The following is a 22,107-nucleotide window of genomic DNA, read 5'->3' on the forward strand; positions in this document are numbered from 1 at the left end:
ACTATTTGCAACTATCGGACACGCACTGTCCACGGAGGTGTTACCTGGCGGCGGCGGCCAGTCGCGAGATATTATTATAACGCGGTTTTGCATCGCGTAGCATATGTATATATTTATATGAGTGTGTGTGTGTGTGTGTGTGTGTGTGTGTATAAGCATATTCAACGCAGTCCGACGACGACGACAACAGGTGCCCCAGTCGGCGTCGGCGAATAAGAAACGGTTTTGCGGTGGTTGATTTATGGCCCGAACGGTCGGCAACAATGGTCTCTTCTCAGCTCGGCGCAACGGTCGAGGTGTAAAAGGATAAAATATATTATATTATGCGCGCGGACGCGCGAATAGAAGAATAAAAAGAATAATAAAAAAATAGAAAAAAAGGCGGCACTGGTATGTAGCTATCTGTGTATAGTGTGTACAGAGAGAGCGATAGAGACTTGGCGGTAGATGAAATAGATTCAACCGATCGCAATCACCGCCAAGTAATATACATGTACAATATTATTATAATATACATACATATTATTCACGACTGATCAAAAAAAAAAAAAAAATATATAGTTCAAAATAAAAGGAAGTTCTCTTGCGGTATATACGCGATGTTACTACGTATTGTATTCGTAAATCGCTTAAGCTGCACATTATATATTATTCTGTCCAACATTCCCAAAGGTGAAATTATCCCTCAATAGTAGATATTCCATTTTAAATGTTTAAATAATTTTTTAAAACCATGATAAGATATAATAATTATTTATTGTTGACGTTCGTTTAAAAAATACCAATTGACATAATATAGTCATAACTCATATAGATATATACAATTGTTTTCAATTTTTTTTTTTTTTTTATCGCCTTGTGTTTTAAAACTAAATATCTCTCGAACATGTCATGAATTATACTTTTTTTATTGACCAGAATAATCATATTATGTATAAATGTCCTTTTCAATGTAAAAACGACATAATACGATTTAATTTTTTGTTTATACATATCACCGATTATAATATAGTCTCAAACTCGTGCGTTGATCAAGAATCGTTCGCAGATCGTTTGATTCTACGAGAGCGAACTGTATAATAAAATGTTTGGACGGTTCTCCAATCGATTAAGCATGAAATTCTAATCGGTAAAAACATAAAATCGCTGCTGTATAATAATTACTATAATCATGGTTCGTGCCAGTATATAGACTCATTTCGAGGGTATTTATAAACATAAATAAATAATGATATACATAGATACTTATGTATGCACACACATATAGCCGACGACACGCCTAGCGCACACATTGTGTTACTCTGAAAGTATACACAAATTATAATAATTTATTTAATGCCTAAATAGTAGTAGCAAACAGCAGTAGTTAATGAGTTTTGATAAACATTCGGAAGTGCACGTTTTGTCGCGGATACGCGCTCGACTTATATTAATAATTATGCTGCAGCTACGCAATAAATCGCTCGTCGCCACCGTGACGACCGCGTGGCGCTCTTGTGCCGGGCGATCGTATAAACAGATCATACAAAAACGCAGTGAGAGGGAGAAATAGATAAAGAGAGTTGCGAGAACACCGCATTGTAAAAAAAAAAAAAAATAGCATGCGCCATACGACTTGATCTATCCACGGGTATACCTACCCATTAAAAACTAGAAAAATATAGAAGTTTATCAATATTTTTGAAAAAATATAGAATACACATTGGAGTCATCACAATATGAATAGTTTATATCACTTAAAGAAAAAGAATGCCCTCCACCCAAGACCTGCTGAATTCATTCTGTGTACGCACACCTATATATCGTTGTTTTCGAGGAGTGCGAAAATATTACGGCGTTGGATTTTTGATTCGCGGTTTTTTAAAATATACATTCGAGCACATTAAGCGTCGATATTACTCATACGCCTAAACATATATTATAATAAACCATATACAACGATGGATAACATCATATTTAATCTATGTACGATAATGATCGACGGCCACAGCCGTCGATCGGATTTCCCGTTACGACAATCATCGCCGTCTCGAAAACTGGGCAGCATATAGTCTCAGAGAATTATTAACCTACTTTTTGTCGCCACCGTCCCGACCTCGCGGTGGCTGTTATTATATTATTTCGTTATAATATATTATACGTAATCGCCCCGCGTACATATCATTATTATTGTTGTTGTTGTATTAGACGTATATTATATACAAGTATAGCTGCTGCTGATCATATACATATACCATAATATACGTATTTTTAAGACTAGGTGGGAGTATAGGCCGTCGCCGTTCGAAAGAGGCATCGAAATTAGAATACATTATTTTCGGTTCGTTATCCATAGGTATAGGAGGCTGCTTATTATTATTATTTTAGAACAATAGGAAACCGCACACGGTTGAATAGAAAGCTGCGAGAATATTATATATATCTTTTATTATTTTTATTATTCACACAAACACACACACTCACACAAGTTCGATATATTTTTACGCGTTATACACCTTGGGGTCTTATACACATTATATAATATTATCACAGCTGATAATCCGATTTATGTAGAGGTATATAATATTTATACTCACGTATAAGTGTACAGCAGCGATCGTTGCACAAGAACTGACTACCATTGTTTTGACCAATGGCGGGAAATTCGTCACGGATAACGCGCTTTCCGAACGCCACCCAGTGGCCCTCCTGCTTCTTTAACAAATTTTAATGATATTATTATAATCATTATCATTATCATCGTCGTCGTCGTCAGAGAGAGTAGATATTATATTACATAGTATATAGAGAGGTGCACGCGCTCGTGGCTCGTATATGCGCATTATATTATTATTGATATATACATATATTGTGATCAACGAGCTAATATAATTGAATAACGCTATCGCCTAAATGATAATAATAAATAATAATGGCAATACCTTGGGCCGAATTAAAATGGACGCGAATTGGGGGCTCCTGCCTCTAGGACGCAAGTTTTTTAAAAGCTCATATAGGTTTACTGCAGTATAACCTACCTATCATTTATTTTATTTACTATTGTAAACTACTTTTTTATGTGTTGAGTATCAAAAAAAAAACTAGAATAATATTATATTTTATTAGCAATAGTATCGCGTATGTAAATCAAGAATCGTTTATATTAAGTATATATATTCAGTAATAATATTATTATTAAAATAAATTATTTTGAAGAAAAATTTAGTTCACTCAGTTTTTATTAGATTAAATTTACATTATATGATACATTTTATTGTATATAAATTGTTATTAATATTTTTAAAGGTAGAAAAAATAATCGTCCCAGAATGTAAAATATCTAGAAGCTTGCGTGGGCTCTTCCTATAAAAATAAAATATTATTATTAAAACTCGCAGATTCCCAGGTCAGGTATAGACCATAGACGTAATGATATAGATCAAACACTTAAACATATTTCTGAGCTCTCGTTTAACATATTTTCAATATTTCAGTTGACCATTTTCAGCGGGGTGGTTTTTTTTTTATATATATCTACTTCTAACGACTCAATAACTTGACTCGTTACAGTCCAATCTAAAAGATCCAAAGCTGAAAGTCAATATCCACTTGTATAAAAATTAATTTGTACATAGTAGTGAAGAAATAGAACAATGGTGTGTGTTATGATTGTTGAGATAAGGCGTATGGTTACGGATAATACAAAACTTTTGACTTCGTTAAATAATAATAATTTTGCTCGAGAACATACTAATTACTAATTAGTTGGTACCACCAAATTTTAAATACTTAAAAAAATCGAAAACGATGCTTAAAGAAAAAAACCGCTATACTTTAGGCCTGCTTAATATAATACCCATCATAATATTAATGCTTATATTCGTCGATAATAATATGCGTATAATGCATATATACCTTCTCACATATATTAATATATTTTTCGTTTCTCAACATCAGTTTCTTTTCGGCGGAAGCCGCGCCTTTTTGCGGGTGACGCGCGCGCGTGCGTGTGAAAACGTACCGCTCACACACACACGCGCGCGCACAATAATGTAATATATAAGTTGCGTTGCCGACGCTATAAACCGGAATTTCCGGACACGGATACGCGAAGCTTACGCGCGGATACCTACATATATATGTATTATATGTATGTATACGCACATATACACGCGTACTTACGCACGCACACACGCGACTTGAATGGGCATATATATAATATAAATATATCTACGCGTTATCAATGAGCTCGTGCACACACGCCCACGACCAGTATACGTACACACACACACATATATTATAATGTTATGAGCTCGATGCCCGGTTTTTAGGGTCACCTGCCACAATTTGACCTCCCGCAGGACCGTCAACGACTGCTGATGCAGTGTACCAACTACCAATATATCTATATATACATATACAGTAAAATATAAAATAGCATCGAGTCTCCTCCGCGTGTAACTTTCGCCTCGGGACCCCTAATATATAGTACGAATCGAATTTCACTCGATCTGCTTTTTCGGTTTTTTTTTTTTTATTATTATTCGACTTCTCTTCCTTCAAATTCATTTTTTCCATATAAAAACCAAAAAGACACTGCATAGATTTCGTGTATCAAATGATAATACTAGACGGAGATTTGAAAATACATTGCACCTTATCTCATATGAACAATTTTACAAAGTGCGGACGAGATATCATAACTTAGTTTATTAGAGAGACAGGATAATTATAAAAAATGAATACGTGAACTTAATTACCCATAAGTTACCTGACTTGATATAAGTGAATCCAACCTTTATTTATCTATAATCTAATATTTGGTCTGCATAAATTCACCAGTGCACTGTCAAATTTCTGATTTTTTTTTTCATATATAATATTGAACGATTTTTCGTTAGTGTTGCATGAGTACGGTTCTTTTCCCTATTTATCCGCTGGTGCTATTTTAAATCACTGTTTTTACTAAGCCACTTGTCACAAATGTCTTCTCAGTTCTCAATCGTATGCGTCCGTCGCTGTACTGTCAGTTTTCCGCTTTGATTGAAGGAATTTTTCAAACGTCACATTAGCAAAGTTTCTTGCCTGTGTGCGTGCATCAGTATACCGTTAGATTACTGTTATACTTGAACGACTTACCACACACGATACATGTGTACTAGCTGTCTCTCGCCCACGCGCGTCTTCCGGCTATAGGTGAGATCGTTTATTTTAACGCTTTTATTCCCTAATCAAAACGGTCACCGTTATCACTTGTATTTTCTCCAACCCTGTCAAATAATAGGTACGCAGCACTGTAGTTGATACAGACTATTTTTTTCATGGTCAACTATAATTATTTTCATCGCCAAGTTTTAAGCCACTATAAATTTTATGTATAATGATAACATTATGAATATGACTTCTCTTCCGTGCGCATTAGCTCCCAAAATATCAATTATACACGGTAAATATATCACACGTTTATATAATTTAATTACTACCTATATTATAACATACAGCCTATTATTTTTACGGGAGAGTTAAAAATAAACAATGTTTTTGTTTTATGCATAAATTATTGTACAGGTGCGATTACAGGTTACGACCCATATTTTTATTTTCTCCGCACCCAAAACGGAACCGTCAGATCAACGCTATTTAAACGTGTCGCGAGCGCTCGTTATATCAACTTTATTAATCGTTTTTTTTCCATTCGTTTTAGAGGTATGCCTCTATTTAATATCTTTATATTAAACTGCACCGCCCGCCGAACATACAATATTATATAGTTTCATTTTAATAGAAAAACGAATTTTGTACTCTGTGCATAAATAGTTATATCGTATTATTACCATCTAAACATTAAATGTTCCGCTAGTAGGTATAATATGTGTTCTAAACGGGAAGTGTTAGGATTTGCATTTTGTTTCTATATGTTTAACATACAAATTTCACAATATAGTTTAAATATGATATTCCTATGCATATTTCGGCGATGAATTTGTCGATAAAAATGTATAATTTAGTGATTTTAATGCTTATTTTCTGTTTTTTTTTTTTTTTAAATATTTGCATAATATTTTATCAATTTTAACTACTTAGACTCCTTGCCCTAGTATAAAAATTTTAATATTATATAATATATAATAATGTGAAGTATTCAAGTATACCATGAGCATTCGATGGTTTATAATAATTCGAAAAATGTTTTGTTTTTCCTATCAATCTTCTATATTTTATATACGTTATTACACATATAAAATTAAAACGTTGACCATTTTTACTTAATATTTTTTGTTATATCACTGAATTATGTCACTAATCCACATCTATAATATCAGAAATCGGGTACCTACGGCTCCAGAGCATGTAATCTGCGGCTCTTTGGGGTATGTATAAGTACCTTATAGTATTAAGATACGTAAAATATAAATTACAATATGATTATATTATAGTGAAATAGAGTTTTTCTAAATGTAAGACTTTAATGCCCACTAATTTTCAACGAAATTGTTTAGCGAAATATATTAGTAATTTTTTGTACTATTGCATGTTTTGTTTCTTAACCAATATCTAATTCAGCTCTTTGAAAAATCGTGGTTTTACAATTATAAGAAAAAAAAATAGCACATTTTACACAAAAAGGTTTAAGATCCCTGCCCTACATAGTAAGGATAATGATCATTGCTAAAATACAACCATCTCTTTGGTATTTAATACCATCACGACCTCGTGGAATGTAAAGACGTGTGGATTTCTTTCTTTCTATCTGCAAGCCACGACGATTGGCTCTGTGCAAAAATGATTCAACCACAGATTTCTGTCACATAGTTCCCGCGGTCATTTCCGTCGCGGAATTCGGTATTATAATAGCGGACGGTACACCGCGACGCCGTCGAACCGACTACTAATTGTTCCTTATTACTATACACACGATGGCGCATAATAATATAATATGTATATAGTAAGTGCGCGTGGACAGTAAGACATGCCGACCTGTAACAACACTACTGCACTGCATCACGATCAGATATATAGGGTAGGAACCGTGATAGACACGCGAAAAACAGTGGCGGCGAAATGCTAACGTTTTGTCATCGTGACCGGACACGGTGTATATTAAGTATAATAATATTTTATATCCGCCGCCGTTTTCTCATTTAACTCGAGATGCCTATATCTATACACATGTATACCATACCGGTCGTACTGGAATATAATAATATTATTTATATACATATATATATGTATAAACGTGCCGTGTGTCCATTTTATTCTCGACTTTCTGCGAGCGCGGATTCGTGACTTACCCGGTTTAATATTATGCTGCCGCCGTCGTACGCGCGCGCAGTAGAAATACACATATTATATATGTGTGTATGTGTGTGTGTGTCTGTTTAATAAATATTGTGAGGGAAAAAATAGTAGGAAATAATAGTAATCTCTTCTGCACAATAATAATAATTGACGAATAACCCTCTCTTAGCATCGGCTTTCCATTCTCTCTCTCTCTCTCTAATAGATATATTATATATATATAATATATATTATATTAATATATTATATCTTTCCACGCACGCTCGCACACATACACATACGCACACATATACACTCGTTTACACGCACATTATACGCGTATAATATTATTTATGATAATAATAATTCTCTACACGTCCGCCGCTGCACAAGCGCAAGTCAGAAAGTTTGGATTTATTATCGGATTTCGTATCGACCTCCACCGCCGTTTACCTGTATTTGCTGCAATATGCACATAATATATATCATATTCACATAATATATGTACAGAATATAATATGCTCTCACCTGCAGCGAGGGATGCGAAAAAACTACTCAAATAAAATATAATGTAACTTATTTACTTATTTATAAATATGTGAGCGTATATACGTATACTGGAAAACCGACGGACATCTTCATCGTGCGGAAAAGTTAACACGGTCCAGCGACCCCGAGTTTTATGTAATATATAATAACGGATTTACTAAGTTGCAGTACATCACCGACCGTTAAACAACGCGTTTTCCAGCAACGACGAGTGCTACAAATGGTAAAACCTACCTGTTTCTTTATATGCATTTAACATATATAATAAACAGATATTTATTTGATTATAACAATATAATAAAGAAATCATAAAGCTTAAATATATTTCCACAAAAATACAGTCCCGGGTGCGTATAAAGAAAATACAAAATATCCACTCAAAAATTATTAAAAATAGTTATATATTATACGTATTTTTATAATAATACATCATGAATAAAGTTATAAAGAATGAAAATATTGTAAAAGTAGCTATATAAACTAAATTTTAAATGTTTATGAAAAATTAAAGGTATACCTTATACCATTTATACCTATATATAGGTAAATATAGTTAAGTATAACTTATGTTACTCTTATAAGGTATATTTACATATTACTTTTATTTTCTCTCGAATATTGTAATCTAACTTTTAAACTAAAAATTTTCAAAATGACATATACCTACTATCTTATAACATTTTTAATCACAACCTATAATTTTGCATTGTATAACATAATAGTATTATCGTAAATCGACCAGAAAAATATGCAATCGTATTGAAATACTAGCTGCAGGTTCTATAAATATTATTACTGCATATCCGTTGTCTCACTTCAAATCAAAAACGTCTTTATGATGATATTATTATAATATGATTATTACACTTAGTTCGTGGTTTCCTCGTCATTTCTACAAACCGACTTTGGTAATTTCCATTTTTTAGATTTTCAATCGCAACGTCGTTTATATTATACACGAGAGGGTTTATTCCGGATACTGCAAGCGAACTATATTATCGCTAAACGAATGTCTCAATAATCGCATAATATAACGGACAGACATTTCGAAATTGAAAAACGCTCTCTGCTCGTCGGAAATAATTCGATAATAATTATTTTTTAATGTCACAACTGGCGGAATAAATTATACAAAATTAATCGTTCCAAAATCTATGCTAAACCACATGACTCTTATGATGGAATTTCCAATTTTGTAACACAAAAATGTAAATGTCTTACTGTCTTAGTGTTGTGTACATCGAATCACTATGGTTGTAACCGTTGAATAGTACAAACAATACGATAATTGCATTAGATATATTAAAGACCAGAGTATAATCGATGTTTATGTGATCGTGTACGAACAAATATATGATAATAATATTAAACACTTATAACATAAACTCGACTGATGATGTTCTTCAGGTGAAAGGAGGATGTTTGACGTCGACATAAATATTATGTACCTATATCATAATATTATTATTATTATTATTATTATTATTATGTACAAAAAGCACTCGGGTTCGGGATCATCTTTAGAGTGACTCACTCGTTTGTCGTCATCGTCGTTGCGTATCCTTTTTATATGTACCTATACCTACGTTATAACTTATAATAATATAATATTATTGAAATAATAACCCGCACTATCGTCTCGGACGATTAATAGTATGTGTGTGTGTGTATGTATATATACATTATCATATATACAGGTGTCGATCGAGTATGTAATATATTATGTACTACAATATCTATATATACTATATATACACTCAATATACATATGTATAGAGGGACATTGCGAGTGTACGCTTGTGTGTATATGTTTCTATTTAAGTCTGTCCGCCTTTTCTTCGTGTAGTATAGATAGGTATATGTATAGTTTTTTTCATTTTATTCGTTTTTTTTCTCTCTTCGCCGTGTAGTAATAATTAGCGGCGCCCGTCGTGAACGCGTCTTCGTATCCCCAAGAGTCAGCCAAGACAATGCTACCGGTGCCCAACAATAGAGGAAAACCAATTTTCGATGGCCGATTGTGTATGTGTGTGTATAATCTGTCTTTCTCTCTCATTTCTTTCTCTCTCTCTCTTGTACTGTGTGTATATAATGCACGTCGAGCTCCTCACGTTGTGTATTGAAGTCGACCGCCGCCGCCGACCGAACACTGGCGCCGCCACGCCGGACAACAAAATATTATTATTATTATTATTATATATATAATATATATAACCTATTAATTGTGTGACGACGAAAACACAATATTATACGATGATTCGAACTTTTTTTCGTCACTATATTGCGCGTATATTATGCCTACGCTATGATTAGGTATATTTAAATATATATTACTCGGGGACACCGCAAATAATCTAACGAGGTCAATTATTAATACAACGTGCAGTTTATATGAAATTACGCGTAGGTACAGGTACTTGATTTTGTCGCAAAAACTTGTTTGAAAAAATGTATAAAACCTATTAGGTATTTTGTGATACAAAAATATAGATCACCTGTCATAATCATACGTGAACTTTGAAAATAAAATAAAAATATTTTGTCAGATTTGATAGTTCGATTAATACCTATGTATAATAATTAGTTATTTTGAAAAGTGACTAATATGTATTATAATTAAGTACCTATATATAATAACACGGATATGAGGAATCAAGTCCTTATCACCTGCTATTACGTATTTTGCCAATGGTTAAAAATGTAAAAACTTAATCTATAGACTAAATTTTTTAAATTAATGGTTGAGATGCATGGATAGTGAAAATATTTGCATAATTTATTTCGTTCGCGGTTGTAAACGAATTGAATTTGGCATTCGTTTACGTCGATTGCCATCCATCGCACGTTATTACGAGAAAATCGCATTAATTTTTCACATTTCTCAGCAATTGTTATTATTCTCTTACGAGATTGGATGATTCGTGTTATCCTGCCCCTCTTTTTTTGCTTCATAGGGCAAGAAAAGATATACAATTATTATTATCCACAAAAAAAAAAAAAAATAAAAAAAATGTTTTTTCGTAATTACATTTTTTTAATATACAGTAATAATTATGATTTTGTTTTTTGACTTTATTGTTCCCTGTGAAATTGGCAATTAAAATAAATGGCAACGGTCGAGTGAAAGCAACTTCTGGCAAATTGTTTTGGTCCGCTGTGGTATTTTTCTTCTCGGTTAACAAACTACCTATACATAATATATTATATTCTTCTGTCTGATGTGCCTAGCATACGTATGCAACTCGAATACCTGCCTAACCATCATCGATAGGGTTTCGATAAACGCTGTAAATTTATTAAAATCATTATATTCTTTAATTCAAGTGCGTCATTAACAAAGAATTAATTTTTATGCCATGTAATTGTAGAATATATTATTATAATAACAATCCCCTGTACATATATTTATATATAGCTCAACAAAAAGCTGCTTTTTGAAAAATGAACTTTATAAAAAAAATTTTAGACGTCGCTTAAAATATGATCATCTTAACGGCTTAATAATTATCAAGTTCACTACCTACAATAAATATCTCATCGTTAAAACAAAAATATTCATATTAAATCAAATTTATTTTATGTTTATTTGGTTAATAAATAAAGATAAAATATATAAATAAAAATTTAAAAACGATTTATTTGTCTTTGAGTGAAAAACGCTAAATTAACCTAACCAAACAGTGAACAATTTGGTAAGATTCAAAACAGACCACTGCAAGAACCATGGAAACTATTATAGTTAACAGTTTATGACCCATTATATGATATAGGGCATGCGCTATAGATACCTATATAACTACTAATACCTATATATTATACAATATCTTGTTTAATATATTTTTTAATGCTGTTATTAATAACCTAAATTTTACTTTGCAGGTGAAGCGATACATTTGGCTCGAGACTTTGGATATGTGTGTGAAACAGAATTCCCGGCCCGACAAGTAGCGGAATACCTGAGCAGGCCACACACGAGTGATCCTACAGAGTCGTACCGGAGAAAAGAGCTTATACATGCCACAAAGTGAGTATCTATTTTATCTTGCTAATAAATTTGATTAAACATATTTATAAACATAATTAATTTGTTTCTGTTTTTAAATTACTTACCTATAAGTACAAGCTACGAATCCATTTTTACAACACCTACGCTTAAAATCAAAATTTTAGTTTACTAAAACTTAAGTTATAGTCACCACATCAAATTTTGGGGCCCTCCATCAAGTATTTTTGATGTTTCTATTCAAAATTTCTTGTTTCTTATCTATATCTATGTACTCATAGATTAAAATGTTAAAATTATAAAATATATTTGTAGTAAAAATGTAATATAAAATAAGTATATCAAAATTTCAAAAATTATAAATTAATTTCAATGAGATACTGTATATTAGGTCTAACACCCTCTTCTTATGGAGCTTTCTTATGGACCCGATTAACACATACAAGTTTATTCAATATAATGACAATCACTCTAAAATATGAGAGAAACGTCATAATATTATTTATCATAAGTCATCGCACAAACAAAAGTTCTTAAATAATCGAACTATTACAATAAAAACTGTATAAAAGCATTAATATCATAAATTTTATATATTATAGCTAAGGAGGCCAAAAACTCAATTACAACAATATTTTCATTTTTGCAGGCTATATAATTCTTTGAAAAACGTTAATAATATTTTAAAACAATAAAAACTATAAATTAACAAAATAATACTTGTATTTAAGTGGTATTGTTATTATGTGATGTATAACAATTCCCTTAAGAAAATACTCGAATTAATTTACAATCCTCTTATTGCTATAATTATTATAAATATAAAACATAATAGTATATTAATATAAAAAGGTTGATATGCGTATAGTATTAATACATATGTTTTTATTTTTCTGCAGACAAGTGACCAAAGAGCTGATGGACTTGCTGAACCAAGACCGTTCGCCGCTGTGCAACACCAGGCCACAGCATATTCTCGACCCGATCATACAGCGTCCACTCACGCACTTTTCGCTCATATCGCATGGATTTGGAAGTCCCGCGATAGTCGCTGCCCTCACGGCCATACAGGTAATAGTTTTTACATTTTTTCATTATAAAAGTACAAAACAAATTTTTATTTAGTCATATAATATGACCAAATATAAGTATATCGTTACCTATTAGAAAATATTATAAATATTATACCTTCACCAGCCCTATATATTTTTCGTAATTTCATAAAACTCCCCATTACAAGTTCGCGTAGCACTTGGGTCGAAAACCATTGTTTTAGTCTTAAACGTATAACACGACTCGATTGTTTATTCATACTTTTTCTCGTTGTTTCGGCAGAACTTTCTTTCGGAATCGTTGAAGCACTTGGACAAGGTATACCCATCCGGCAACAACCTATCATCGCAGCAACAACAACAGCAGCAAAACAACCAGCTGCAGCAACAGGACCAGAAGCCCAAAGACTTGGTGGGACTGGAGCTGAAGAAGTGAGCCTGGTCCAGGCGGGCGCATCGCGAACCTGCCGGCGGCCCGCAGCAGCACCAGCCGCCACCACCGATTCACCAGAGGCTACAGCTGCAACAGTCGTACGGTGGCAACCGCGACGGTCGCTGTCAGTGATCTACGGCTATCGCTCTCACGGCGTATTAATTATAATAATATTAATGTATACATTGTATACATCGACTTTCTGCCGCCACCGCGATTTTTCATTTTCCGTTTTTTTTTTCATTCCGTGCTCGATATAAAAAATCCAAAACTGCACTTTTAATTCGAAGCGGTTCGGGATGTTTTAAATAACAAAAAAAAAAAAAATCAAAACAAAAAAAAAAAAAATGACAAACTTACAAATGTTGTATAATATTATTATTATTATTATTATTATATAGTGATATTATGATGTGCAGTATGAGTTTTATTAAAATATTGTATGCGATATAATTATAATGGTATATTTGTAAATAATACGATAATATATTATAATATATGATATGAGATATATTATATTTTTTTCGGACAATCGGATTTTTTTTTTATTATTATTATTATTTTTATTTACATATATAGTTTACGAATTAGGATTTTACGCGCGTAATTGCCGCGTGTTTTTTTTTATTTATTTATTCTTGTTTTTAGATTATATTTTTACGTTTTCAAAACTTGTACAAATCTTGAATGATTTCCCGCCCCTTCATGTGCCATCCGTATAATTACCACGAAACCCACTCGATTCGTCGATAAGAAAATAATATAAATATCAAAACATATTATATAATTTATAATTATTGTATATTATAATTTCTGTCGTTGTCGCGACTTGTGTTTATTTTTAATTAATTTTTTGATTATTAATTATTATTATTGTTATTGTCTTGTACGTGAACGTTACAGGTCATAAAATATTGTTATTGTGACGTCATTAGGACAAAGAATCAAAACGATACGTTAATTTAGAAAAAATCAAACTTAGTTCATAGTAGAATTTACTTATCCCACGATATCATTGCCATATTATTATTATTATTATTATTTATTCATGATCATGAAGCAACTTTCGTTATTATATTATGTGTTTTGCAATTATCATAATGATTCAATGATATTGTTTGTTTATTTGTTTTTGAATTTTGTATATATTAATTTTACATGAGATGAATCATTTTTTTTTTTTTTTTATAAGTATTGTAAGTACCTAGTGACAGTATTATTTACTAATTGACGCTTTTTTGAGATTATAAATTTGAAACAAAAAATAATATGTAGTATGTATTGATGATGATGATAAAATAATAATAATAATAATAACGGTTTACATTATGTATATATGTATCATGTGATATTTATAGTTTCAATCTGCGTATCATCCCAACGATAATAAACAATAATAATAATCATAATAATTGTTGTACAGCGAATTAATATTATTCTTATATACATGTAAATATTATAGACAAACGCGCATATTATATATATATATTATATATATATAACGGGAGTATTATTAATGTACATAATATATTTATAAAAACGAAAAAAAAAACAAATAATTGTATCATATTTATATTGTGTAGTTTTTCATTACAATGCTCAAAAATATTACTATAAATGTTATTAAAAACGTCGTGTATTTATTGCATATTATGTCCATCTTATAATATTATGTAATCATCTGCAATAAGCGTTGGAGGCAGTAGATCTATTTCCATTATTTATAGTCCATATCACGCATGTCCTCAAAACCAACAAAAAATCTGCCAGATCACATGTATTTTATCAGTGACTTTGCAGAAAGTTTAAAGTTTATATAGACATTATAATATTAAATAAAAGTACTAAGATCAGGCAAGTAGGCAGCGAGATGTTTTTAGAGTATTCAAACATCCAACGAAGTTTTTGGAGTATTCAAATATCCAACGAAGTTTTTTTTATGGTTATTAATATTACTTTATAAGTAGTCTCAATACTTAGTATATTGTATCTCAATTCTGTCGTTTTTATTTTTTTATTTATACAAAATTAAAGTATTAAAGTATTATAAATTATAATACTTTTAGTAATATATTTACATTTTATAAAAAAAGTAATTCTAATATTGTTTTTTTGTTGAAAAATAGTCCTTCATATTATGTTTATTGAAAATAAATAATCAGGTATCATTTTCTATATCTGATTTCCAAAAAGACACCCCCAAAACTCGTTTTGGGTACGTCTCTTCACTCATAATAATATATTATGCAATATGCGTACCTATACGTTTATATTTATCATTCACTGACTAAATGATTTTATTGTGTAGAATATTAATGTATTATAAACATATATTATATACTCGTAAATAAGTACATATTGAAACAAGATAGGTCTAGGTGTATATATATATATACGTATTATACTTATATACATTATACGATGAAGATGCATACAATTTAAAGCACTTGTAGCGATTTGTAAACCGGTTAATTTCAATAAAAGGATGCAGGGACTGCGTATTATTTATTAGGTAAAATTAAATTAATTTAAAAAAAAATTATCTTATTCATTCTAAATTAAATATTTTATTATTGTTGACTTATTGTTTTTGATCAACTATTTTTCGACAAATTTTATTTTTTATTTTATTTTATTTGTTTGTACAGCTATATAAAGATCCATCCAAATGGTTATTTCTGCATTAGAACCATTAAACAATCTCCAACTAACAATATACCCTATGATCAAAAGCTTATTCCTAATTTAAAAAGCAATCAAGAAATATACTAATTAAGTTTTTAAGGTAATAATTAAGAATTCAACATAACATCTTTACACATTTCATTTGTAGTAAAAAAATGCAAATATATATTTTTAATATTACATCAATTAAGTAAATATAAACGACTATAATTCAATGAGTACATGTGATATTGTATCACTTTTATTTACAAAAATGTATCTTATATCTAAGGTAGGTAATACAATAATACAGTATCTAATATTTTGTGTCATAATATACTTTCTAATACATTTTTCGAAAATATCGACTGCATATAGTGTATAAAATATAATATGGTAAACAGTAATACATTCAGTATCTTATATATGTAGATATTTTTTCAATTTTTTTTTTATGTCTGATTATGATGGCGTTTTACTTTTTTCAATTACCTTTTATTTATCACAGCAAAATAATGTTTATGTGGTGATTGATGAAGCTACTGATTTTTTATCCGTGAGATAGTCAGTATACATAATTTATATTAATTATTTTAAAATTGGTGTTAACACTACTGAAAATACATTTTCATTTACATTTTCTTTAATTAATCATTTTAATTTTTTTTTTTAATAACGGAAAAAAATGTGAGAACTGAGAAGATATTTAGTTTTTAAACGTTAACACCAATAGTAAACAAAATTGACTGAAATTACCGTCAGTCAGACCAACCAAAGACCACCGAGTCAAAAAAACGTTACTCGCACGCCAAAAGTTCAATCCAATGAAATTTAAAGGTGCCAAAAAAATTGTTGGTTATTATCACGCGTCACGTAAAGTCCGATAAACCTTCTGGTTTAACCGTCCAGAAACCTAACCGACGCCTAACAGCTGTCCATCGATCACGATACGATGTAGCCTGTAACTTTATCTGAGCGTAAGTGATATCTCTATCATTAGCCAACAAATGCCGGCACGCGTCGATCAGCGACTTTTTGCACAGCGCTGAAGAACCAGTTGCCTTTCCGTCTACTGCCTTTTTCGTCGCGCCCTGTTTGCGACCGTTCACCAACACTTCGTGACGACTGCAAAAACACCGAGAAACCAAAAATGTTATATTATACATTCTGTACACAAGTCGATATATATTATAGAATAAATTTATTAGTTTTGAAATACAATTAATCAATTACTAACTCTGAAAGTACTCATTTAAATGTTGCGAATAATAAATTCATCAATATTTTTAATAAAAATCATTCGCTAAAGAAACTAAGTAAAAAAGAATGGTTATTTCTTAAAAAACAGAAGTTCGTATCATTACATTTCATTATACATGAATAATACATTATATATTAATATAATATATTATTTAAAATTTCAAACATGAAAAATTGTTAGTATAAATGACAAAAAATGTAGACGATTTTAGAGAACAAAATAAATTGTTGTCATTGCCTAAGTTAAGATCATAAAAATATAGATTTTACTCACCCGCCTGACACGTTCGTGCCTCCTACCACTCCATCACCGTAATCGTCTTCCCACCATACCACACTAGACGGACATGGCTTACAGTCTATGGCTACTCGGTGTTTGGCGTATTCGAACTCCAAAGCAGAACGCGCCAGCCGTAGCGGTGGGATTGACGGCGATCGAGCGTCTTCGTCGTCGGAGTAGTTTGCCCTTTCGATAACGGCCCGACGTAAGGCCGATTCAGAGTACGGACAACCACCGCCAATAGTCAGCGACGACAAGTATACCGGTTCGACGAACAGTGACAACAAGGCTCCCTAAAAAATTACAAAATACTGTAATGATACAGCCACTTATCATAACTAAGTAATACTAAAAAGAGTGGCATCATCATAATCCTTCATAAACATACACCATAGTATTATAAGTGTGCATATATACATATAAGAAGGTATAGTAATCCAGACCATATGCGCAATATATATGAATAGTATATATTACATATAAGTGGAAAGAATACACATGATATATTGCACGAACGTGTCTATTTCGCTTTACTTCATTACATGCAAAAAGTACACAGAAAAACGAATTTTTATTGTAAAATATTTTCTGGGGAATTTAATACATTGTTTAGGCCTTGGATTAGAACTATACTTAATACTACTAAGAGGTCGGTATAAATACTAGTGTCCGACTTATTGTCGAAAAAATCATTATACCAGCCATGCACAAAGCGTAAAATAATTGTGTAAGCATAATATTTTAAGTAAAAAACGTTAATTTCGATAAAGATTATTTGAACAGTTATAGTAAACTATTTAATTGGCGTAGACGTGACTCAAACGGATCACCATCGACATAATCTGCATAATATGTGTCGTAATACTATTAATATAAATACCTATAATTAACCTGTATACCCGACGAGCACCACCTAAGCAATTTGTCGCTACACGAGACGGATAGTGTTCGGTCTCCTCGACCCGGCTTGGTTCGGACCGCTCCGACTGCGTGATACGCCGCGCCTGGAAGTCGAGGGTCCTGCCTGGTCTCTACGCTCAGACATTTAGCTCCTGTCCTGTGTATGTCATTGGCATTGTCATTGTCGTTGGTTTTCCGTCTTTTTGCGTCCGGTTCTATGCCGTTGCCATCCACTGCCATCCGTTTGCCTCCGTCTTTTGGAAATATCGACGCGTCGCCACACGGCGTGTGACTAGAGAAAAAGTGAAAAGACACACCGGGTCGCAACTTCATAGGACTACCGGTAACCAAACGATTTTCTGAGCTACAATCATCATCTTCAAGTGCTGCTTCTGCATGCACGAATATTGACGGACGGCTTTTGTGAGCAGATTCGATTTCCTGGATGAAATACCGCAACAGAGCTCTGCGCGCCAAAACCTGAAACCCTCACAAGTATCAAAATATGATTGCGTCAGACGTTTTTGAATTAAAGAGCAGTCAACTTCCATTATATATTATACCTAAATGTGACTAGATGACTATATCAGATAATTCTTTCATCATGAATCACTCATTATTTCTAAAACTATTAAGGTTTTTAAAAAATATTTCATTTAAATAATAGTAATTACTAATTTGTTTGTTGTAAGCAATAAAAGAATTTTTTTTAATTGTGTTTTTCATTAATTTTATTGTTATATAATCTTAAAATTTAAAGTCTTTACTTTATTTTGTACAAAAACATACATTTTAAATTTTATAACTCAAAACATAATATGAATTAAGTTCAAAATTTCAGACAAATTATATGTTTGTTATAATTTATAAGTAATTTAAATTTTTTGTACAAGGAATAGTGAACTAACGTTTCACGGAGTACTGCTCCTTTATCACAACCTATTCCACCATCAAAATTTTAAACACCAATAACTCATGAACTACTCATAAGAAATTTGTGTTATCGTATAAGAAAGTTAAAAACTTAAAAACTTTTAATAATAAAAATAGTAAATATTCATAAAAAATTGTTTTTTATTACTAACAAATAGTATAATCCGAATCTAGGTGCAGTAGGTGCACACGAAATTGGCAGTGGTGATTATTTAAAAATCGATACGATATTTCAACATCATCACGATATTCACACTATACATAAGATGACCATCACCTAATAACTATACTCTATTCCACCTAAGAGTGAACCGTTTCTGCGCAGTCGACGGACCCCCCGACGAGTGCTAGGAGCATTGTGATTGGTTGTTAGCTGTCGTCAGCGCTTCCGTGGGAACAAACATGCGCGAAAAAAACGAATTTTGGTCGGTGAGTGGTTCACTCTTAGGTGGAATAGGGTATAATACTGTATAATATACTGTCACAACTAGATCTTAACAACTGCACAGATTTAGATTTAGACAGTTAGTCCACTAAAAAATACTTACTAAAAAAGTTGTTTGTATAATATTATATTCTAATGTAATAGATAAATAAAATTGTATTAGTCTTATGAATGTAAGGAAAAAACCAATAAAATATTCGTAATAATAGCGGTGGTGTATAAAATATAATTTTGGGTAGACCAATTTATGTACGATGATAAGCTAACTTGGCTCTTGATAGTGTCTAATACATAAAAAAAACAAATCGTTGTATACAACTAAAAAAATGTTTGATGATATGTGAAGGAGGTGAACCTCTTACAGATTATTTTAAGTTAACTATACAGTTTTGTTGAGGACTGCTATAACCATCCTAGCATTTTAACCCTTTTTGTGCCTATACCATATACATTAATACATATTATACAAGTAGTCTTCGTTTGTCGACTCACCTCGGCATGACTATCGTTGATCACAGTGCCTTTATCGCAGAGCTTACCGGCGCCAATACACTTAGTGCCAGTGGCCAGTGAGACGACTTTCGGCGGACCCAAGTCATCAATTACTTGTACAACGCCGGACAAGAGCGTCCACTCTTTACCGGACATCGGTTTGCCTTTGCCCGGCAGCTGATCAAATTTCTCTAGACATAAACCAGCTACCCGGTCAGCGAAGTTTTCGTACTGCTATATCAAACAAAAAATAAATATCATACTAATATAATGTTTTGTATTATTTGTCTAAAAATATGCGATACATAATATATCAAATAAGCTCAAAAAATAATCTGATTAGTAAACATGCTATCAAGGAACAGAAGTTAATAAATAATAGGTGAGTGGTTTTACAGACATTTATTATTATTCGGTATTCCAGATACGTGTTTATGTTCATATTTATGTTTTTATTTATGTAATCATGAAAATCTTATCATAGAAAAACCATTGCCAATTACTTTAGATTTTATCGTGTGTGCGTGTACATGAACACATGATAAACATTATCTACTGGTAAAGGTATACTCCAATTTACGAAAAAAATATAAATTGGTACAATAACTTTATATTACCTAATAATATAAGTTAGCCAACTAAAAAAATGTTACCTAAACTTTAAATTTTTATATCAAAAATTCAAGCGTAAAATAACGATTTACTATTGATTAATTTTAGATTTTTGTTATAGTTAAAAATTACTAGTCGTTGAAACTTGAAACATACCTACACCAGTTGTTTAAATTGGAATTTTCAATTTTCTGTACATGATTTAATTTCAGATTATTTAGGTCATAAACCACCTTCTTCATCACCCAGTGGAAAATATATATTCTTAACTGACAAATCATCTCCGTTCAGAATCGTTATTCTTATTCGTATACAATGATACCGGTTATTACATTCAAATTTAACACATCTATTAAAGAGACCTACTCTAAGTCTAAATCCACTAGATACTTACGCACTTGGCCATCCTTTTTTATTTTATATTTCATTAAGGCATGAACGTCTAGACTATAATATTAAAATAAATCATAAATTGCCCATCGTCAAATCCATAATTCTCGTTATTCTCCAATCTCCAAGTCCTCGCGGTGCTCACGAATTGAGTACTAAACTACTAAAACATGTAGACGAACCTTTCTGAGTGAATTGCGTTAGATTTTAACCTAACCCGGACGCAATTCATGTTACCTTTAAAGTTAACATTTTTTTTAAGCTTTCCAGTGGTTTTCAAATTCATTTTTGATTTTGATATTTTTGAAAAATTTTTTTAAAAAAAAAATAACAATAATTATAATAATTAAATATTTATCATTAACATAATAATGTTATATAAAATCTTGTTTTTAGTGGTTTGTACTTTTAGGCCGGAGCTATACATGGTACAAAGGCAAAAACAGTTTAGACATCAAGCTATCAAAGGTTGCATTCCGAAATAGTAGCATAACTATTGAGTATTATACGTACCATGGCCGAACCGCTACGATGACTGACAAACTCACAAACTGCTGATAAAAAGAACACTCGTAAAATTAATCGGTCCGTACGATTTAAGTAAAAACGTGAGTCGACTGATTATTGATTGTCGGTGTTTATAATAATTATATTATAAGTTATAACAACGTTTAAAGAATATAATAAACTAATTACTAAGATATATTAACTGATATATTAAGTATATCCAAATACTGTAAATTATTAATAATTTACAGTATTTGGTATATCTTTAATCGAGATTATAACTGACAAACATAAATCTGTTGATAACAAAAACTCAACAGGCAAAGCATG

At 31.5% G+C, this 22,107-nt stretch overlaps 2 protein-coding genes across 9 annotated transcripts in view; one reads left to right on the forward strand and one right to left on the reverse strand.

The window, feature by feature from the left end:
• Positions 1–15,390, forward strand: part of LOC114120883 (transcription factor AP-2-epsilon) — a 172,754-nt gene extending 157,364 nt beyond the window's left edge. For all 5 annotated transcript variants that reach the window (XM_027982960.2, XM_050205059.1, XM_050205060.1 and 2 more), the window contains 3 exons: positions 11,686–11,830; positions 12,709–12,880; positions 13,145–15,390. In XM_027982960.2, coding sequence (XP_027838761.1) covers positions 11,686–11,830; positions 12,709–12,880; positions 13,145–13,297 — 470 coding nt within the window. In that variant the 3' untranslated portion in view covers positions 13,298–15,390. The remainder of the gene's footprint in view (positions 1–11,685; positions 11,831–12,708; positions 12,881–13,144) is intronic.
• A 443-nt stretch (positions 15,391–15,833) lies between these two features.
• On the reverse strand, positions 15,834–22,061 carry LOC114120922 (tRNA-specific adenosine deaminase 1). Of its 4 annotated transcripts, none has more exons than XM_027983023.2 (5): positions 21,784–22,061; positions 20,269–20,499; positions 18,390–18,878; positions 17,493–17,791; positions 15,834–17,083 (listed from the first exon to the last, which is right to left on the reverse strand). In XM_027983023.2, the coding sequence occupies exons 1-5, from the start codon at positions 21,784–21,786 to the stop codon at positions 16,828–16,830; spliced, it is 1,278 nt and encodes a 425-aa protein (XP_027838824.2). In that variant the 5' UTR covers positions 21,787–22,061; the 3' UTR covers positions 15,834–16,827. The 4 variants fall into 4 exon arrangements, with proteins under 4 accessions (XP_027838824.2, XP_027838825.2, XP_027838823.2 ...); XM_027983024.2 differs by having other exon boundaries at positions 20,269–20,502; positions 21,784–22,060; XM_027983022.2 differs by lacking the exon at positions 21,784–22,061 and adding an exon at positions 21,275–21,553 and having other exon boundaries at positions 20,269–20,502.
• Positions 22,062–22,107: the final 46 nt, after the last annotated feature.

The sequence above is a fragment of the Aphis gossypii genome, chromosome 3 (assembly GCF_020184175.1).
Source record: "Aphis gossypii isolate Hap1 chromosome 3, ASM2018417v2, whole genome shotgun sequence".
In the NCBI taxonomy this organism is placed as follows: domain Eukaryota; kingdom Metazoa; phylum Arthropoda; class Insecta; order Hemiptera; family Aphididae; genus Aphis; species Aphis gossypii.